Below are 22,545 nucleotides of genomic sequence, written 5' to 3'. Positions count from 1 at the left end.
GTTGGTGTCCATCATTATCTTTATTTCTAATTATGGCCCTGGGCTTCAAATATAAACTTTTGAATAGAATACAGGTAATCCATAATTTACAACACTTCGTTTAGTGACTGTTTGAAGTTACAATGGCACACTGAAAAAAAGTGATTTATGACAGTTTTTCATACAAGCCATTTTATGAAAAATGAAAACTCAACTCCTAGCAATGTCCACAATTCCTCAACTAGACTATCATATAGCAAGTCCTTCCCTTTGCCATGGATGTTCTTAGAACCACATCATTAAACCACCTCAGTAGATGGCTGGGTAAGGAAAAAGGCAGGAAAAGGCCATATGTCTTAAAAGTATCCCCTGAAAAATTGCCACCATGGTGTAGCAGAAAATATTTCCAACTAAGCAAGGACAGGACGCGGTGGCTTGTCAATTGAAAGGTCAGCAGTTCAGCAGATCGAATCCCTAGTGCCGCGTAATGGGATGAGCTCCTGTTACTTCTCCCAGCTTCTGCCAACCTAGCAGTTCGAAAGCATGTAAAAAATGCAAGTAGAAAAATAGGGACCACCTTTGGTGGAAAGTAACAGCGCTCCATGCGCCTTTGGAGTTTAGTCCTGCCGGCCACATGACCACAGAGACGTCTTCGGACAGCGCTGGCTCTTCGGCTTTGAAACAGAGATTAGCACTGCCCCCTAGAGTTGGGAACAACTAGCACATATGTGCGAGGGGAACCTTTACCTTTATCTTTAAGCAAGGAGATCAGGGTTCAAATCATCAGTTGAACCATTAAGTCCAATACAGGTTAGTCTTCCGTTCTGATACTGAGGACTGTACTGGTTGTCTCAACTTACGACCATAACTGAGCCCAAAATTTCCATTGCGAAGCAAAACAGCTGTTAAGTGAGTTTTGCCCCGTTTTACGACCTTTCTCACCATAATTGTTAAATGAACCATTACAGTTATTGAGTTAGTAACACAATTGTTAAGTAAATCAGGCTTCCCCATTGACTTTTCTTGTCAGAAGATTGCAAAGGGTGGTCACATGACCCTAGGATATGCAACCGTCATAAATATGAGTCAGTTGCCAATTTTGATCATATGACCATGGGGATGCTACAACAGTCGTTTGAAAAAACAGTCCCAAGTCACTTTTTTCAGCGTCATTGTGACTTTGAATAGTCACTAAACAAATGGTCGTAAGATGACAACTACCTAGATAGCATTTTAAGTATAAAGCAATATTTTTTTTTCCAACTTGGCACCTTTAACATGTTTGGATTTCATCTTTGGAATTCTGAAACAACTGTCTATTATTTTTACTAGCCACAACATAAAACTATTGGCTGCAGCTTCAGTCGTTCACACGCACCTTAAAAATTAAATAAATTATGAGGGAGAATCTGAAGCAAAACAGTTTATCTTATCATTTGCATTGTAGTTTCTTGCACTGCTGAAAAGCCAAGCTGTTTTTCAGCTTCAAGTCTAAAATGTATTCTTGGTTGCTTCTTCTATATATATATAGAACATTTTATAAAGGCTATAAAAATGCTATTACCAATACTTGGGGATGAAAAAATGAGTCTATAAATCAGCTGCCTGAAGAACAAATAATTTGGGAGTGTTGGTGGTGGGGGAAGCAATTAGAGACAGAACCAGGTATGGACCAAAGCTGAGATCTCATTCAACATGACACCTTCCCTTAAGAATTCACCTGAAAGCCTCAAGGACAGGACATATCGTCTATGATCAGTTGAAGGCTGGGTCACCTTTACCATTTCCAGAGGCCCATACATTCATTTTGCAGCACTGTGTGCTTGCCTAACAAAATTTTGTGGTAAAACAAGCTGAGGAGAATATAGAGCAAAGATGTTGGTGAACATCTGGTTTTAGATCTGATACCTGTAAGAGCCATCTAGGGAACAGCCTTTTACAAACTCACCTAATATTCTAATTTATTATGGGAGTTATATCCTTATATCCTGCCTTTTGATCACTCAATGATTCATTTATTTATTTATATCATACCTTAATTATTATTTTTTTCAAATAACTCTAGGCTGTGAACATAATCCAACACACCTTCCTTCTCCTATTTTCCTCACAACTACAATGCTGTGAGGTGGGTTGGGTCGAGACTGGCTTGGAGTTACTCAAGTAGTTTCCATGCCTAAGGAAGGACTAGAACTCAGGTTCTAGGCCAGCACTTTCACCACGACACCAAACTGGCTCTCCACCTACACATATATAATACAGTGGTGGGTTGCTACTGGTTCATACCAGATCGGGCGAACCAGAGGTGGGTTTCAGCAGGTTCTGACCAGTTCTGGAGAACCGGTAGCGGAAATTTTGAGTAGTTCGGAGAACCGGTAGTAAAAATTCTGACTGGCCCCGCCCCCATCTATTCTCTGCCTCCCAAATCCCAGCTGATCAGGAGGAAATAGGGATTTTGCAGTAACCGTCCCCTGGATTGGGGATGGAATGGAGATTTTACAGTATCCTTCCCCTGCCACGCCCACCAAGCCACGCCCACCAAGCCATGCCATGCCCACCAAGCCACACCCACAGAACCAGTAGTAAAAAATTTTGAAACCCACCACTGGGGCGAACCGGTAGCGGCGGCGGAGTGAGGCTCCACCCACTCGCCCGGATGCTTCTGCGCATGAGCAAACTGGTAGCGATGGGATTTGGAACCTGCCCCTGATACAGTACATACTATATATGCAGAGATCCAGAAGAGGCTGGTTGCTTTCTACATGTCACTAATCCTAACATGAAATTTTAATAACGACATAAAAACATAAAAGAGAGATAATTTCAATATTCTTAATTTAAAAAAAAAAAAAAAGCAAGTCATTAAGGATGAGCATCCATTTGAGCTGGGATACCAGACAAGATGGATGAGTGTAAGAGCACATTTCCATATCTGCACGCCCAGACTGCACCAAACAGATTCAGTCCACACTGGTGGGAAAACTACTTTAGACAAAGCTTGTAAGTAGATTTGAAATAACATATCTGCCGTTGGTTCCAGCAAGGCCTTGCTAATATCAACATCAGCTGGGGGTGGGGGTGGGGTGTTGGGAGGCTCTGCTGTGCTTTATTTAGCTTTGCCCCATTCATGTGAACTTGGCACTGAATCATCGGATGGGAAAGAATTCACTGAACTTCAGCAGCGGCCAAGCATCCCCAAATAGTTCAGATGCCCCAGCGTGAGCTATGTTTCATTGCATGAGGAACATCTTCTGCCTGTTCGTTCTCCAGGAAACACTTATGTGGTGATTCTGATAAAGAATCTTTAGGGAAGTTAAGGAACAGTAAAATGTTCACTAAATTGCTGATAGGGAGGCACAAATATCTAGATGTTCCCCCCCCCCATACTTTTCCTCTATTCTGCAAAAAAAAACAAAGGACAAGGAAAGTACCACATGAGATCACAAAAAGGGGAAAAAAAGATCAACCGTGTCATAAACTTTTCTGAATTTGGTGGCCTGCAAAATGTGTTAGACTTCAGTTCACAGAATCAAGACGTGGATTGGAAGGAAGGTCACAAGACCTCTAATCAAATGTCCCGCTTAGTGCAGAATCTTCTATGGTATTTCAAACAGATGGTAATTCAGCTTCTGATCGAAGATGTCCACGGAAGAGGAACTGAGCACTTTATGAGGCAACATATTCCACTTCTTAACATCTCCAAAGCACCTGAAGGCAGGACAAGAAGCAATGGGTGGAAACTAATCAAGGAGAGGAGCAGCTCAGAACTAAGGAGAAATTTCCTGACAGTTAGAACAATTAATCAGTGGAACAACTTGCCTGCAGAAGTTGTAAATGCTCCAACAGTGAGAGTTTTTAAGAAGATGTTGGATAACCATTTGTCTGAAATGGTATAGGATTTCCTACCTGAACAGGGGGTTGGACTAGAAGACCTCCAAGGTCCTTTTCAACTCTGTTATTCTGTTTTCTGCTATTGCTATTACTGTTGTATACACCTGATAATCATTTGGGAAGAATTTCTAAAATGGGCACTCAGATTCACCTTACTCCAGGTGCTTCTGCATAGAAACACCTTTCCGCTTAACCCAGGATACCCAGTTCTATTTTTACCTCAAGACTACACTGCAGATGGTATTCACAAGGCTGTGAATATCTGAGTATAAATAAATAAAGTCTATCTGAGGAGGATCTTCATAATCCTCTTTCTATTCTTGGAAATACTCGGTCTGCTATTTGTATCATGGCCCTGTCTGGATTACATAGGGCATTCATGCCAAACATCTGTGGCATTTTGTATGATCTGTCCTTTAAGGAACTACATTTGCTGCTATGTTGTGGATCAACAGCTCAACTCAGTTATAAATTGTGGTAGTTCCAGCAATATTTTTTTAGCAAAGTGTACATAGATGTACATATATTTCAGTAAACATTGTCAGCTAAGAAAATAATCCAATATGAGTTGGTCACCAGGACCAGAGGTTTTGTCTTACAAGCTCTTGGACTTGTGCTGGAAACTATCTAGCCTAGAGAGAAATTCCCTGAAGATGGGCTCCAGCACGAATCCGAAAGCTTAGAAGACAAAACCCCTTGTCCCGATAACCAACCCAGATTAGATCCTGCAACATTATTTTGGGACATTTATATTCACCTTCATTCATAAGAAAATAATAAATATTGTATTTTGGCCAGGCTGTGGTGCTGCCAAAATGTATAGGGCAGGCTGTCCCAGTCCCAATAAATGGGTAGATTGCAGTTATTGACTGGGATGTACTGGCAATCCTAGATTTGTAGTTTATCTGTAAGAGTTGTAACTTTAGCTCATTCCTCCTCCTCCTTCTTGTGCCATATCCATCATTGGACGTTGGCGATCATGTTGGCGATCCTATTTTTATCAACAGCCGCACGAAAAAGTGCTGCTCAGTTTTCTCCAAAGTAGTCCCTTAGATTTTGAAGCCATGATGTTCTTTTTCTGCCTGGACCTCATTTGCCTTCAATCTTTCCTTGGAGGATTAAGTGAAGTATGACGTATTTTTCCGGGTGTCGCATCACATGTCCAAAATATTCTAACTTTTTGCTTTTTTATGGTTTTGATGATTTCCCTTAGCTTTCCCAGGTGGCTTATCACCTCCCCATTTCTGATTTTGTCAACCCAATTTATACGTAACAGCCGCCTGTAAATTTCTCCTACTCAGACAAAACCTTACAGCTGACAGCTGCTTAGAGGCACTGCACTCTTTAATTGATTGCATCCATCTTTTAGGCTTCAAAGCCGTCATCCTGCAGCTTCATTGATTAATCCCAGTTCATAGAAACTATTCAGGCATTTAGCAATTTTTTCCAAGCCCTTAAACGAAGTTTGCTTCTTTCAAATTAGCCAGGATTAAATGAAAAATATTGTGCAGCAGACATCTACAATTTATAATCCAACATGCAACCTGGGTAAAGAGTGCATGGAAAGCCATTGTGTCATTTACCCAGTGGTGAAATGTAAAATTTGTTACTACCGGTTCTGTGGGCGTGGCTTGGTGGGGGGGGGTAACTTTTACTTTTAAAAGCATTTTTTCTACAACCTCTCGAAGAGGTTATTAAAAAAATGCTTTTAAAAGGCTCAGACGATCCCAGCTGAGCCGCACAATCATCAGAGGCTTTTTTTTTACTTTTAAAAGCATTTTTTCAGCCGAAGAAAAAATGCTTTTAAAAGTAAAAAAAAAAAAAGCCTCTGATGATCGCGCGGCTCAGCTGGACATGGGTGGGGGAGGCAGGATTTTTGCTACCGGTTCTCCGAACCACCCACCTCCATCACTACTGGATCAGGTGATCCGGTCCGAATCGGGAGTATTTCACCACTGCATTTACCCCATTCTGCCACTGACACTGGATGGACAAAATAACACTTCTCTGTAGAATACCCAGTTTTAAATTCACAGCTATAAAATGTGTGGATGGCTACTGTTCTCAAGTGAACTGTATATGATAAGCCTTAAAGGGTAAAAATGGAGAATCAACATGATGTCTAAACAGAACCTGGATACTCAGGGGCATTAATGCTCTGAAATAGGACAAAATGATTGTCATCTTTTCATTACTTTGCCAGGCTGAAAAAGTAGGGCAGAAATGGCTAAATTCATCCTCTACGATTCTTCCTACAGCATCACACAGCATCTATTTTTGGAACTTTAGAGAAAAGGACAGCAGCCGGTCTGTTTTGCCTCTTAGGAACAATGATGATGATTTGAAAGCTGTTCTTGCCTGTCCCTTATTACTAATGAGTTGGTTTCTAATTTCCTTTGTTTGCAGCTCCACAAATTTGAGCCAAAAGTTCACACTCAAGAGTTTCCCACCCGGTGCAATGTTGTTCTTTACCTATAAATGCATCTTAAAAAACGACTTAACTTTGTCATAATAGGAGGCATACCCGTATTTTTTGGAGTATAAGACGCATCTTAGTTTTTGGGGAGGAAAATAGGAAAAAAAAAATTCTGCCTATCAGGTATTCACCTGGCTAGTCCTTAGCCTGGGCAGCTTCAGCATATTAGTTGGCTCACTGATTTTGAGGTTGGGGCTGAAAAACAGCTTATAAAGCACAGCTGATTGTCCGAGGGAGCTCCAGTGACTAAAGTAGGTGAAGCGCGGAAGGGGTAAGAGAAGGCAGCAGCTGTTCCGGGTAGCCATTTTGGGCACCGCACATCGCATTTTCAGCCTTCAAATGCATTGCGTTTTCGGGCGGCGATCAGCAGCAATGTGCTTTGGCGATCCCCGCAGCCTTGAAGGACTCTCAAACGGAGCGTTTGGAGGCTGAAAACACGACACGCAGAGCCCAAAAACACAAGCCATTGTCGGTGGCAATCTCTGCAGCCAGGAAGAGGACGCCCAGAACCCAAAGGGTGGGGGGCCGGCGGGTGGGCAGGATTACATTTGGAGTATAAGACGCACCCAAATTTTCAGCCTCTTTTTGGAGGGAAATAAGTGCGTCTTATACTCCGAAAAATACGGTATTTGGTAATGAGATGCACTTGTGGGCTAGGGAAGAGTTCCCCAACTTTTCCAGCTTTGAGGACCGCTGGAGGGGTGGGGAGAAGGCATGGTTCCTTGCGAGCAGCCGGCAAGGGCGTACGCGGCTCCATTTGCGTGAATGGCAAGCATTCACGCCTTCTGTTCACACAAATGGATCGTGTGTGCAATTGCTTGCCCACTGCTCATGCAAGTGGAGATGCGCATGCGTGCTCACCCACTTTCCACAGTCTGGTTGCAAACACCTCATGGTGGTTGGGGACCCCTTAGCTAGGGGATTAATGCAGACAGAACCAAGACAAGTCTTATTAAAATTAATTAAATGCAGTTAATGCCATTTTTTCTCAGGTATAGAATAAGAATTTCTTTCTTTTGCATTAAAAAATTGCAACTTAATGGCAACCCTGGGAGTGGTTTCCAAGTCGAGCAGACTTAAGATTCTTCATTGTGGTTCTAAGTGTCCCCTTTGGGTTGGATAGAGACCAGGAAGAATAACATGTCAACATGGCGGCCATCCCTGTGTGGGTAATGCTCATTTTTCAGTTTCATTTCCATAATTTACCATAAGGCTCATGCAGAGAGCATCTACATGTTGGGGATGAAGAATGCATGGCACGTCTTAACAAAACATGAGCCATGGAGGCGCAGTGGTTAAAGTGCAGTACTGCAGGCTACTTCTGCTGCCTGCCGGTTGCCTGCAATTTGGCAATTCAAATCTCATCAGGCTCAAGGTTGACTCAGCCTTCCATCCTTTCGAGGTCGGAAAAATGAGGACAAAGATTGTTGGGGACAATATGCTGACTCTGTAAACCGGTTGGAGAGAGCTGTAAAGCACTGTGAAGCGGTATATAAGTCCAAGTGCTGCTGCTATTGCTAAAGGCACCACATTTAATAGCTTCACCGCTTTGGGTTCTGCGTGAATTTTGAAGGAACCAAGAAGGTGGGAAGAAGTGAATTTGCAAATCAGAGGGTGGGTTTCTGTTTTTCTCTCGTATCTTTTCATTTCCATTAAAATATTCAAAGTCTTCCCACTTTCCCCCCAGCTGCTTACAACAATCTCTCCAGAAAAACAGGACAGAAAACAAAAACAAGTTTCAGGTGCTACGAAATGAAGTGAAACCACATACGTTTACATTCCTATATAAGTCCAGGGTATATGAATATGGCACTCACTCTGAGAGGCATAAAGATCCTCTGTTGCCTTATTTTCATGTCCCTCAAATTCTCGGCTGGCCAGTTGCCTATTTGCAGTCTCCAGTCGGTCTACACAGGAAGGAGAAAGATTTTAAGAATAAAATATATCATGTGTATTGCACTGAATGCTTGAACGGTAAGAGGCAGGTTGACAAGTGTGACATAGATTTTAAAAAGAGTGATTCAGAGGGAGAGAGAAACTAAATAGCAGCAAGAAAGGTGAGATCATCATACGAGAGAATAAGGAAGAATGACGTAAGTCAAGGGTAGAGGGTCTCTTCAGCCTAGCTCAATTTTCTCCAATCCAGGACACATCAAGGAGTATTTGGGGGGGAAATACTACCCACCACCTAACTTTGGTGTCTGCAAACCAAAAGATTCTTTCTGCTTATAAATAGCACTGGGCTCCAAGAAAAAAAATCTTTATGGTAGAGAATTTCCTATTTCTGTCATGTCCCCTCCAGTGACTCGTCACCTTGTGACAAAGACAGATTTTTGGAGAGCACCCACAAGGCGAACCAAGGAATCTATACAGATCCCCTCTTTTTTGAAATAGTTGTGGAGAAAAAAAAATAAAAGTTGCCACGGCGGAGTGAAGCTGCAGCCGATAGTTTATGCCATTGCTAGTCAAATAAGACAGAGAGAGAGAGATTCCAAATCCAGTCAGACAATGCCTTCTTTTAGGGCCAGTCCCAAATGCAAACTTTTGTTGTCTCACTCCAGACTGCAGGACCAGTTACAGGAAGTCAGATTCAGATGCCAGGGGAAACTTCCTCAGTGTAAGAGCAGGTTGTCTATGGAACCATTTATCCAAAGAGATGGTGGGCTCCAGGGGTGGGCTTCAAACATTTTAGCAAGGGGTTCTCTGCCCACTTGCTGGCTGGGCGTGGCCATGGTGGGGTGGCCTAGTCAGCCTCCTGCACCATAGCGGGAGGGGGGGCGTCTTTGCCCTCCCCGGGCTCCGGAGGCTTTCCTTGAGTCTCCGGGAGGGTGAAAACAGCCTCCCCAGGCACCAGTAGGCCTGTTTTTCACCCTCCCTGAGTCTCCGTGCGTGCCCTGCACTTACCTGCATCCAAAACAGGAATGGGATTTGGGGGTTCTCCGAACTGCATAGAATCTTAGCTAGAGGTTCTCCCGAACCCCTGCGAACTCTCAGCAGCCCACCCCTGCGTGGGCTCCCTTCACTGGCTATACAGGTAGTCCTTGACTTAAGACCACAATTGAAACCCAAATTTATGTCGCTAAGTGAGACATATGCTAAGTGAATTTTGCCCTATTTTACCACTTTTCTTGCCTCAGTTGTTAAGTGACTCACTGCAGTTGATAAGTTAGAAACCCGGTTTTTAAATGAATCTGGCTTCCCCGTTGACTTTGCTTGTCAGAAAAGGTGATTTACATGAGTCTCTGACACAGAAACGGTCATAAATATGAACCAGCTGCCAAGCATCTGAATTCTGATCACATGATCATGGGGATGCTGAAAAGGTTGTAACTGTGAAAAACGGTCATAACTCACATTTTTCGATGCCATTGTAACTTTGAACGGTCACTAAATGAACTGAACTAAATGAACCCTAAATGAACTTAGAACACACTAAATGAATAGAGGATTATCTATATTCAACTAAAGGCCAGACATATAGTTATTTGTGAATGTTATAATATGAATTCCAGCCCCGAGCAGGGGATCAGCATCAATATAAATGCCACCTCATACACTCTGGTTTTCATACCTGGAGAACTTCAATCTATATTTTACAATGCTGGCTTCCCCTAAACCAGGGGTCTCCAAATTTGGCAACTTTAAAACTTGTGGACTTCAACTCAGGGGTGAAATGCTCTTGGTTTGGACCGGATCGCCTGATCCGGTAGCAATGGAGGCAGGTGGATCGGAGAACTGATAGCAAAAATCCCTGCCCCCCCATGCCCAGCTGAGCCATGCGATCATCAGAGGCTTTTTTTCTTTTAAAAACCTCTGACGATCCAAGCTGAGTTGCCTGATCGTCAGAGGCATTTAAAAGAAAAAAAGCCTCTGACGATCAGGCAACTCAGCTGGGATCGTCAGAGCCTTTTGAAAGCATTTTTTTACAACCTCTTCACCGAAGAGGTTGTAGAAAAAATGGTTTTAAAAGAAAAAAAATTGGCACGCCTACCCAGTCACATTCCCCCCCCCAAGCCACGCCCACAGAACCGGTAGTAACAAATTTTAGATTTCACCACTGCTTCAACTCCCAGAATTACTCAGCTAGCCATGCTGGTTGGAGAATTCTGGGAGTTCTAACCCCTGCCCTAAACCATAATTAGTCATGATTTTTTTCTTTGGAGACAATAAGGCTTGTATATAATTAACTGAAAGCAGAAACAATCTAGGTTCATGTTTGGGTCACGCAATGATAAATGGAACCATTAAGCCGACATCTGCAACCTGGCCCAGGCAATCTTATCCATAATAATTTTCTAAAAGTCATGCCAGGGAGTAATTTGTCTGGCCTCTAGCCTGCCAAAATAGAAGAGAATATGATAGCTTAGAACTAGGCAAAGCAACCACAGGCCCATGAACACCCAAATCTCAAAAGTGTGGTCCCCACAACACCCCAGAATCACACTGCCAGCGTCAAAATGCTTAATCTTTGTCGTAACAATAAGTAGAAATGACTAAACTATAACAGCATTTTACTGTTTTACAGGGCAAAGTGGAACCATTTCCATTTTTAAAAACTCCTGAACATCCCCGAGTATTGCAAAGCAGAAATGTCCATGCACACACAATTCATATCACTGGAGGCACACGCCTTTGTGGCCGGCAGGAAGCCTCATGGTTTATAAAGAATGTGGCTGCTGCTCAGTACACCCATTCTCTACCCCCAAATTACCTTCTTCTGATTTTGAAATAGAATATTCAGTTGATAGTTCTTCTACTTCCAAGTTGATGTGAGGTTGATTTGTGAGATACATTTTAGATTAGAGACAGAGGTGGGTTTCAGCAAGTTCTGACCAGTTCTGGAGAACTGGTAGCGGAAATTTTGAGTAGTTTGAAGAACCGATAGTAAAAATTCTGACTGGCCCCGCCCCCATCTATTCTCTGCCTCCCAAGTCCCAGCTGATCAGGAGGAAATGGGGATTTTGCAGTAACCTTCCCCTGGATTGGGGAGGGAATGGAGATTTTACAGTATCCTTCCCCTGCCACGCCACCAAGCCATGCCACGCCCACCAAGCCACACCCACAGAACTGCTAGTAAAAATTTTTGAAACCCACCACTGATTAGAGAGCATGGTCTGCACAGAATAGTTCAAGCATACTTTATATAAACTAATTTTTTTTTTTTTTGCACTTGTGGCATTCTAGTCAAAATGTACCAAAACTGACCAACATCATCCTTGCCATTAGCAGGGCATGCTATGTGTAATCCGATTATAACTACCATGTTTCCCTGAAAATAAGACCAGGTCTTATATTAATTTTTGCTCCAAAAGATGCATTAGGGCTTATTTTCTGGTTAGGTATGATTTTGGAGGACATATAGTACGAAAATCCATCCATCTGGCTGACGATCTTAACTGGGGCTTATTTTCAGGGTAGGGCATCCAGAAAAAAAATCATGCTAGGGCTTATTTTCTGGTTGGGTCTTATTTTCAGGGAAACAAGGTAAATAGGGTAACCTATCCTATACCTTCTCTGTGTTACTAAACCACCCAATGAAAACCTGGATTTACTAAAGTTATGACCATGGCAGAGGTCATAAGATTGTAGGTCTACCTAAGTGACAATCATGGGAGGGACAGATTAGAAACCGGAATGTAAGAGTAGTAAAAAAGGGTGAAAAACACGAATTCAGAAATGAAAGAAAATGATTCAAAAGTAAGTGACCTGTATGAAAGAAGTTCACTTTGGTGGGTGGATCATAGAGTTTGATCATAGAAATCACAAAACAGAGGAGGGGGAGGAAAAGAAGGAGAAGGAAGAGAAGGAGAAGGAGGAGGAGGAGGAGGAGAAGGAGAAGGAGACATACCATGCAAGTCCCTGTTGAAATCATGGAGTCTTCTGATTTCACCTTCAAGTTTGTTTCGCATTGCCTTGTCTAGTGACTCTCTCTTGGTGGTGATTTTCACCAGGTCCTCATAAGCTTCTGAAATCCTCTGAATTTCCATTTCAAACTAGGATAAAGCAGAAATTGGTATCCTAATAAAAAGCTGGGTAGGATGCAGGTCAACCATGGACAAATTTTATACAGTACCTAGAAATCCGGCCAACCCTGTACCACTTCTGTAACTCTGCAAAAAGAACTCTTTTACCATCATGTCCAAATGGGAATCCTTCCACAAACATTAAAAAAAAAATCCAAATAATGCTGAAAAAACAATCACTTTCCCAATCATAGAGAAATATTTGGCCATGCCAGTGGAAAGCCGAAAAAATAGGTCTTTCCATGCAATGGGTTCCGTGCAAATTTCTTTTAGGTTAGACAGGGGTATTAAACTCAAGGCCCGGGGGATGGATCCAGCCTGCGGGGTGCTTAGATCTGACCTGCAGGCCCACCCTGGAAACAGCATAGGACCAGCCCACGGTGCCTCTGCAGCAAAAATGGAGTTCGGGAAGGCCGTGCGTGGCCTCCCCAAGCTCCATTTTTGCTGGCTGAGAGCTGCAGGAGGCTGTCTTGGCTGAAAACGGAGCCCAGGAGGACCGTCAAGGCTGAAAATGGAGCCTCAATGAGTAACATCGAGCTTGCCATGCCCCCCCCTGCCCCCCCCACAAGATCAAATACAACCCTGATGTGGCCCTTAATGAAATAGAGTTTGACACCCCTGGGTTAGAGAAATGTTGGAAGACATAGTCTAGTAATATAAACAGAATAGGAAATTGTTGGGTGGGGGGGGAGAGAATTTTGCCTCCACTCTCACCTTTATTTTTATGTCTTTTACCCAAAATCACACCCTTAATTTTGGCGCCTTTTTATCTGTTCAGAAGCAGGAGGTTGGTGGGCAGAAATGGGACCAAGTCTCCTCCTAGAAGCTTTTGAGTCTACTTCTACTCCTCCTCCTTCCACTCCTCAGGTGCTGAAGATGCTCACATGACATGAGTCACCCATTCTTGTCTTCAGCAGCTACTCTAGTTCATAAAAGTTGCTTTCTCCTAAGTTAGATTGCTGGATCATCATCCCAAACACGGGCTACAGATTCTGGATTCACAAAATGGACTAAACCATTAACATGCTACAGTTTTGACTTAGCCGGAGTATCCTAATCATTGCACTGTTGCTGCACTGGTACATACGAATTAGTTGGAGCAACGTGGACAGCAGAATGCTGGCTTGTATGGTAGCTTCTGGATTAGAGATCCTAGCTTGCATAGAACATTATGAGCATGCTTGGGCTAAAACTGGGTTTTGGTCATAATGGCCAAAATATGTAAAAATTGACCATATAAGAGCCTTCTCTGCTGTGGCTCCTGCTCTTTGGAACGTCTTATCTCCCTGGGGAGAGATCTGATTACAACCTCTTGATCTTCCACAAGGGCCTAAAAACCTAGCTCTGCCAGTTGGCTTGGGGCCCCAATAGGTGAGTGCCACATTGGAGGTGGTTGATGGACTGTTACCCTGTTTCCCCCAAAATAAGACATCCCCTGATAATAAGCCCAATTGGGCTTTTGAGTGCATGGCAATAAGGCCAAGCGCTTATTTCAGGGTTCAAAAAAATATAAAACAGGGTCTTATTTTTGGGGAAACATGATAGCAGATCCCACCTCACCCCTTGCAGCCCGTTTTACCTCCCTCCCCATCTTTTTCACTTATATTGCTATATATATTTGTATTATTTATTGCTTTGTAAGCCATCCAAAGTCACCTTGTGGCGAGATAGGAAAGAGAAATAGCAATAGCAATAGTGCTTTACAGCCCTCTCTCTAAGCAGCTTACAGAGTCAGCCTATTGCCCCCCAGCAATCTGGGTCTTCATTTTACTGAACTTGGAGGGATGGAAGGTTGAATCACCCTTGAGCTGGTCAGAATCAAACTGCCGAACTGCTGGCAGCCGGCAATCAGCAGAAGTAGCCTGCAGTACTGCATTCTAACCACTGCGCCACCGCGGCTCTTCAATCATAAATTTAATAATTAAATAAACAAATATAAAAGCTTTGATTGACCAAAACTGTGATGGATGGCAGAGATTTGTGATCTTCTCTACCATATTTTACACAACATCATTTATCCCAAAAGGAATAATAACATGATAGCTAATGTGTCAGTGGGTGTACAAGGGTACTGTAGCGTGATGTGTGAAACCAAGTCTTGCAATTTGTGAAATGTAGTTTATGGCTACCATGAGTCTTATCTCATCTCATCTCATCTCATCTCATCTCATCTCATCTCATCTCATCTCACTCATCTCATCTTATTTTTTTATTATTATTTTATTTTTTATTTTGACTGGGACAATGATGCAAACAGAACCCTAGTGGTGTTCTTATAGGACAATGTTGGCGAACCTTTTCGGCACCGAGTGCTGAAATGGGAGAGAGAGCACACGTGGGGGGGAGCACTACAAACTGGAAGAACAGCTCCCTGGCGTGCATGCGTGCACGCACCGGGAAGCTGAGCTTCCGGTTTCTGGCACGCATGCGCGCACGAAGACCAGCTGGCAGACGCGCACATACCGGAAGCTTGCCATAGGTTCGCCATCACGGTTATAGGAGATGAATATCTTCAGAACCCCACTCAGCAGAAGGATCAACCAACTCTAAATTGGTTGATCATTCAACCGATATAACAAGACCAACTTACTAGATTTGGGAGAAGAAATGACCCTCCATTTTCATCATGAGACCACTAAAGTCAGAATCTAAAGTTACTTAATTATAGCTCCTTTTCCAAACCAAGAATGCTTTGCTGTCTCAATCCATTCTGCATGGACCACTTGCTAAAAGCTTCATTAAGTTTTTACGTCGATAGATATATGCTCTGAACTTTTTGGGAGGGGGAAACTCTACAGTTTTATATGTGAAAATGTACAAAATTGGACACTTCCCAGGAAGTTAAAATGACAGCAGCCCAGGTGACAAAGCCAAGCCTCCCAAAGCTGGTTCAGGGCAGAAAATTCTGGGAACCCCTTTTGTGGCCTACGAGAGAGCCCATGGCTGTATAAATACCCTGTGTCAGCGGAGAATTTGGCAAGCATTAGAAACAGGCTGACAGGACTGAGGCGTTACAAAACGACATTGCAGAAATTCACTCTGAACACTGGTCTCACTCCAGGCGGCTGCAATAATATTGTTCGCTTATAAAGCACTGGGAATAATTTCAGACCGGTATTCTATGGTAAATAACTATATCGACAAGGAGGAAAGGATAATATCATCTGAGGCCCCTTGGAGAATCCTGGCTGAAGTGAGATTTGAGTTGGAGATTTCCCAAATACTACTACACTGCATGAATTGCCTCCTGTTTACACAGGAGCCTAACTATCCTTTGGATTACTGCTTCTCAACCTTGGTAACTTTAAGATATATTTGGACTTCAGCTCCTAGAATTGGGAGCTGAAACTCAGACATCTTAAAAGTTATAAAAGTTGAGAAACACTGTTTTGAACAATCAGATCACTTAGACAGCCACTGTCTGTAACTGTGATAGTGAACCTATGGCACACGTGCCGCAGGCGGCACGCAGAACCTTCTCTGTGGGCACACCAACCGTTGCCCCAGCCCAGCTCCATTGCACATGTGTGTGCACCTCCCGCCGGCCAGCTGGTCTTCGGGTCTCTGCCACGCACACGCAGGGCGCCTGCGTGGGGGGCACTTGTATTGCATTTTGGGGATGTGCGTACCCCCCCACACCCCATTTTGGGCCTGGAAGGCCTCCTGCACCAACCTGGAAGCCAAACTGGGCCTGGGGGCACCGCGCACGCCCCCGTGCCCCATTTTGGGCCTGGAAGGCCTCCTGCACCAACCCAGAAGCCAAAAATGGGTCAGGGGAGGTGGGGTCCGTGGGCGGGGATGCTCGCATTGCATTTTGGGGGTGCGTGTGCATGTGCTTTGGGCACTCAGCACCAAAAAGGTTTGCCATCATTGGTCTATAACTAGGACACATTTTCTGGGGACCCGTTGTAGGCAGGTTTTGAAGTTTTGAGCATATGCTATGGACACCTCACAAAATGGTGCCGTAAGAGAAGGCATGTTTATCTACAAAATGTCTTCTGCAATGTTGTGAAGCTAAAAGAGATGCCAGATAGAGTTCCAACAAAGACATGCTTTCCCACTTTCCAATATTCGTTTCCAAGAAGATAAATGGAATGGGAGCTGAGTCAAACAATTTACAATATATAAGGCAGAGATGGTGGGTGGGTGTGTCCCAATTCCAAATTATATACATGCCTTCTGAATGTATATGTCACACACACAAAAACCACTATAGCCTCATAATCGGCCCAGAGTCTTTTTGAGTTGGATGGGCTATAGTCACTGTAAGGTACATCCAGGGGTGAAATTCAAAATTTTTCCCTATCAGTTCCATGGGTGTGGCTTGGTGGGTGTGGCAGGGGACGGATACTGCAAAATCTCCATTCCCACCCCACTCCTGGAGGAAGGATATTGCAAAATTTCCATTCCCACCCCACTCTGAGGCCAGCCAGAGGTGGCATTTGCTGGTTCTCCGAACTACTCAAAATTTCTGCTACCAGTTCTCCAGAACCTATCAGAACCTGTTGAATTTCACCCCTGGGTACATCTGGATCCCCTCTATCCTGCCACCCACCTTTTGAAGTTTGTCTGCTTTCTCGTAGTAGCCCTCCAGCTCTTTCTGCAGGGCTTCATTATCTTCAGACAACATCTCCACCATTTGCTGGGCTCGTTGTACTATCGTGAAGGCATCTGGTGTGAGGGGCTGCTGGCTAGGCGGAGTTGCGGGCAGAGACTGGGATGCTGTGGCCATTGAGAGAGGCGGCAGAGACGCAGAGTGCAGGGGGCCGCTAAGCGAGGAGGTCTGGGAGGACATTGGGCTGTGCTCCTGGGGTGTTGGCAGTGATGGAAAAGACGATGCACACTGATGACTACAGAAAGAGGAATATATTTCAATTGGATTACTTACACTTAAAGGAGGTCCGTTGCAAAGAGCTTGTAATTACCTGAATTATTGAAAGAAGAATTGTTTATAATATTCAATGTGATATTCTTTACGTAATGAAGAACATTACATTACATGAGCACACAATAGATACAAACTTAAGGTAAACTGCTCCAAACTCGACTGCAGAAAATACGACTTCAGCAACAGAGTGGTCAATGCCTGGAATGCACTACCTGACTCTGTGGTTTCTTCCCCAAGCCCCCAAAACTTTAACTTTAGACTGTCTACTGTTGACCTCACCCCATTCCTAAGAGGTCTGTAAAGGGCGTGCATAAGTGCACCAGCGTGCCTACCATCCGTATCCTAATATTCCTTTTTACTTACTCTTTTCATGTATTCAAATTATGTTTATACTTTTACCTGTTATCTTATATATGCTTGACTAGATAGATAGATAGATAGATAGAAAGAAAGAAAGAAAGAAAGAAAGAAAGAAAGAAAGAAAGAAAGAAAGAAAGAAGAAGGACTGTGCAAGGATCTGAGCTTTTTACAATAGGAGACCAAAAGAAATATATAAAATTACCTGGTAATGCCATATTCTGGGGGACCCTGATATCGGACAATAGCTCCTTCGCTCCTCGCTGGCTGTGATGCTGAATAGGATGCCTTTGTCATTTCTTGAATCATTCCGGAATGCTGTTCGTTAAAAAACATACCCGGCTCTTGACTTTTGCTTCCTGGAGAGCCCCCCTGCTTGATCTTGAATGGATAATCTGGAGGGGGTCCTCTCAGATCCATGCCTTTATTGGAAGCCGGGGAAGGGGAAGGCCCACTGGATTTGAACCCTTTGCTTCTCCCCGAGCAAGGAAAATGCTGTTTGGCCCCATTCCTTTCCAAGGAAAGCTGCATGATTCTCTCGCTCAAAGAGCGCACGTGGCCTTGTTTCAGTTCCTTCAGAGCCTCATCTTTGTGGGCCTGTCCACTGTTGGCACGGGCCAAAGTTGGTCTACCTTCTGTTTTAGATTTTGGACCGGTGCTGCTGGCCATGTAGAAACTGGGCCCGACGACACTAGGCTGCTGACTTCTAAAAAACTGAGACTGAGCTTTGGCTTCTTCGTAAGAAGGTAATTCTTCATTGTTCTGCTGAGGCTGGGAGCCTCTGGTCTGCTTCTCCATCACCGTATTATCCCCTTGATGTTCCTGGCCTTGTGGTTCCTGCCGTGCTGACTGCTGGACCATTTGTGGGTCTTCCGGCACCAGGTTTTCCGCAGAAGAAGACAGGGTGCTGCTGGCAGTGGAGTTGGAGGGTCCTGCACTCCCCGTAGCTTGGTGCTGGAGAGCCAGCAGGTTCATATTCTCGTTGGGGTTGCCATAACGCAACTCCTGAATCAACCGCTGTAAAACAGTGCCGGGGACAACATCCTCCGAACCTCTCATTTCCACCTCTGAACCCTGGAGAAAGCTTGGGGGGTAGAAGGTGCATAAAGGGTCTTCAGCTGAGGCCCAACAGAAAGAAAGAAAGAGATGGGGGGGAAAGTAAGAGCTGAAGCCATTTTCACACAACTTTTAAAGACTACAGGGAAAAAAAATACATCACTGTGAATATCATCTTGAGGTAAGATGGGTGGTCTGTAACTTTTATAAATAAATCAATAAATATTATCTAGAAGTTGGTCCAGTGAGAATTGTCTCAAAGGTGCTTTTTTCCCCCAAAATGCAACTACATTTTCTTGTTTTTTTTCCCCCCCTTTGAAAAGCTTTCACTTCTCATCCAAGTGCCCCATTTTGGGCCTAGTAGGCTTCCCTGCATTTACCTGGTAGCCAAAATGGGGCACATGAGGACTCCTGGAAGTGGGGGGCCAGCCAGCAATTTAATTACCGGTTCAACTGAATTGGCCCAAACCGGTTGAATTCCACCACTGTACTCCTGCCTTGGGCAAGGGGTTTGACTAGAAGAGCTCTAAGATCCCTTCCAGCCCAATGATTCTATGAAGCAACTGAAACGTTTGATGCAATGCAATAAAACTTCCATCCCCCCCCCCCAGCCTGCGTGGCCAATGACAACATGGTGAAAGATTGAAATCCAAGACATGGGTGGCAGAAAACCAAACTAGAGACGAAGAGGAAAAAAACTTACCTTCAATATTATTGACCGCTTCTACCATTAATGGGGAACCATCTTGCCTATTGCCAAACAGATGAGGATCTGTATGAAGGTAGTCAGTGCCTTCCAGTACCTGCACAGGAGTACTGGAAGAATAGCAGATCGAGGGGGGGCCTGGGGAGAAAATTTTTAAAAAGTTATGCATTTTATTTATTACTTATTTTTTTTAAAGATTTCCTCAAGAAACCGAAGTCCTCTCACACAGGAATCCCTTATGTCACCAGATTTGAAATTCTGGGCTTGGACAATCTGCTCCAAACTCGATTGCAGAAAATACAACTTCAGCAACTGAGTGGTCAACACCTGGAATGCTCTACCTGACTCCATTGTTACATCCTCAAACCCTCACAGCTTCAACTTCAAACCGTCTACCGTGGACCTCACCCCATTCCTAAGAGGTCTGTAAAGGGGGCATGCATAAGCGCACCAGCGTGCCTACCGTCCCTGTCCTACTTTTCCCATTTATTTGTATTCATTTCCTTCGTTCATGTCCAGGTTCATATTTATACCTGCTATATTGTACATGTTTGACAAACAAAATAAATAAATAAAATAAATATTTTCTCCTATCTTCACAACAGCATTACAAAGTAGGCTGTACTTTGTGATGTGAATGAGTTTTTAATGTTTTTAATGTTTTTAATTTTTCAATGTCTTTTTATAATGATTTTTTAAATGTATTGTGAGCCACCCTGAGTCTTCGGAGAGGGGCGGCATATAAATTTAATTAATTAAATTTAATTAATTAAATTACCGAACGAGAGAAATCCAGTCCAAAGTTCTCTGGGAAATTTATATCCTAAGTGTAGACTTAAACCTGGATATTTACATCCAGGCCCAGTCTCACACCTTTATCACTCCATGTAGTCCTCAATTTACAACTATTCTTTTAGTGACCGTTACAACAGCACCGAAAAAAAATTGACCTACGACAAATCCTTGCATTTACAACCATTGCTAAATTAGACAGTTGTTAAGCTGGAGGCTAAAACATACGATGAACAGTTGCAGGAACTGGGCATGGCTAATCTAGTGAAGAGAAGGGCCAGGGGAGACATGATAGCAGTCTTCCAATATTTGAGGGGCTGTTACAGAGAGGAGGGGGGTCAACCTGTTTTCCAATGCACCTGAAGGCCAGACAAGGAACCATGGATGGAAACTGAACAAGGAGAGATTCAACCTAGAAATAAGGAGAACTTTTCCAACAGTGAGAACAATCAACCAATGGAACAGAAGTTGCCTTCAGAAGTTGTGGGAGCTTCACCACTGGAAGCTTTCAAGAAGAGACTGGACTGCCATCTGTCAGAAATGGTGTATGGTCTCCTGCTTAGGTGGTGGGTTTGGCCTAGATGACCTACAATGTCCCTTCCAATTCCATTAATCTGTTAAATGAGTTGCAGCCCATTTTTCAATCTTTTCTGGCATTGTTGTTAAGTGAGTTGTTAAATTAATCACATGGGGGTTAAATGAACCCTTTGACTTTGCTTCCCTAGAGGGAATATTGCAAATGGCGCCGTGATCTCAGGATCCTGCAATCATCATAAATACACCCCGGTTGCCAAGCGCCCAAATTTTAATCACGTGATCATGGGGATACTGTGAGAATCAGAGGTGCAAAGACTGCTCATTAAGTCACTTTTTTCAGGGCTGTTACAATTTTGAATAGTTCCAAGCGAATGGCTGTAAGTCAGGGACTAGCTGTATGCAGTCCGTACATAGGTTTTGAAGAAATACAAGTCGGTATTCCTTAAAAGAAGTGTAGTGCAGTGTCCCACAGCTATTTAATGGCACCAGGCCTGTCATTTCATACACATTCCAGGGCTGAAGTTCTCCTGTTATCTATAAATGCTTCCTGTTTTCTAATATCAAAAGAGCTGCAGTTTCTATGACCTGTAGCTGAGGGGGCTGCATTGTTGTTTACTCAGACTCCGAAAACTTTTAGGAGGTTACTTGTGTCAACAATAGAAGTCTGGCTTTTCTTTTGGTATCTTGAGGAAACTAAGCTGAGGTCCAGCTAAATGTGAGCCACTGATTAATGGGAAATATACCCATAAAATATATATATATTTATTCCATTACTGTAATTTCAACCGTCTGCCTCTGAATGAGCCTCGGGAATTCTTGAAGCTTCAAAACAAAACAAACTATGTGATCATGATGATAATAAAAAGAATAGTAATAAAAAAAAGAAGTAATAAAAAGAAATGAAATATATCTGCAAAATAGCTTTCTTCCAGATGCATAAAACCATTACATGCATTAAAACGACCATATGTATGTCTGTTAAACACTAACAAATTGTCAAGGCTTGGACTGTAACCCTCTGACCGCCATCTTGCAGATTTCAGCTCTTTTCTGGATGCCCCTGCAATTTATGGCAGCTCTCAGCATGGAACCTAAAATTATTGGAAAGCATCAGACTTCAATGGTGCTTCAGAAACTGTAATTCTCCCCTTTTTCTGCCTCAATGTGCTCTTTGAACGAAATTTACACCAGTTTTAAAAAGCCTTGGGGACAGGAAGGCCACGGCAACCTTAGTTGTAAAAATGATTTAAGATCATGTTTTTGCCCAAGCTCACTATGAAAACAGACCAAGACAAGGAAAAATATTGCAACAGAATGATGACCCCAATACTCCAACTCTCAAAGTGAAATGACATAATTTTTGTATCTTCCTCAAATTGCTACCTCTGGTGAAATGCACTCTTTTGATTTCACTGTCTATTCTAGTAAATGTTTATGTTTGGTCGCTGGAAGATTAAATGAATCCCTAGAGCAAAATTGTACAGACCATTCTCTGGTTTGTGTGAGAGAGATAATAATGGCTTTGAAAGTTCAGCACTGGGCCAAAGCTGACAGTCCTGATTACATGCAAACATTCAGAGGGAAGTTGTCATTAATACAACCCCATCCCCAATTTTAGATAAGGAAGCATTATCTGATCACTTGTCCAGGATCGTATCAACTGTTAATTCTGTGCCAGATTTACTCCTCCAATGAGCTAGCACCAAATTAGCAGATTCCCAGTTGCCTTTGCTGTTTTTATTATCCCTATGGGAATTTTCCTCTATGCATAGCAATACAATAAATCAAAACTCTTCTTTAGCCTTAATTCAGCTCATTGCCACACATCGCTTCACAAAGA

The 22,545-nt window shown here is 43.2% G+C and overlaps 1 protein-coding gene across 4 annotated transcripts in view; it reads right to left on the bottom strand.

Annotated features, from left to right (window-relative positions):
• The window catches only part of AMOTL1 (angiomotin like 1), a 106,862-nt gene that overhangs the window by 22,068 nt on the left and 62,249 nt on the right, over positions 1-22,545 (bottom strand). For all 4 annotated transcript variants that reach the window (XM_034408755.3, XM_087894616.1, XM_034408767.3 and 1 more), the window contains 5 exons: positions 19,374-19,514; positions 17,820-18,732; positions 16,925-17,219; positions 12,195-12,339; positions 8,164-8,253 (listed from right to left, as the gene is read on the bottom strand). In XM_034408755.3, coding sequence (XP_034264646.2) covers positions 8,164-8,253; positions 12,195-12,339; positions 16,925-17,219; positions 17,820-18,732; positions 19,374-19,514 — 1,584 coding nt within the window. The remainder of the gene's footprint in view (positions 1-8,163; positions 8,254-12,194; positions 12,340-16,924; positions 17,220-17,819; positions 18,733-19,373; positions 19,515-22,545) is intronic.

The sequence above is a fragment of the Pantherophis guttatus genome, chromosome 5, assembly GCF_059756535.1.
Source record: "Pantherophis guttatus breed Tessera chromosome 5, ASM5975653v1, whole genome shotgun sequence".
Classification (NCBI taxonomy): domain Eukaryota; kingdom Metazoa; phylum Chordata; class Lepidosauria; order Squamata; family Colubridae; genus Pantherophis; species Pantherophis guttatus.
The sequence above is the reverse complement of the archived record's forward strand: the minus strand, read 5'-3'. Positions and strand labels throughout refer to the sequence as shown.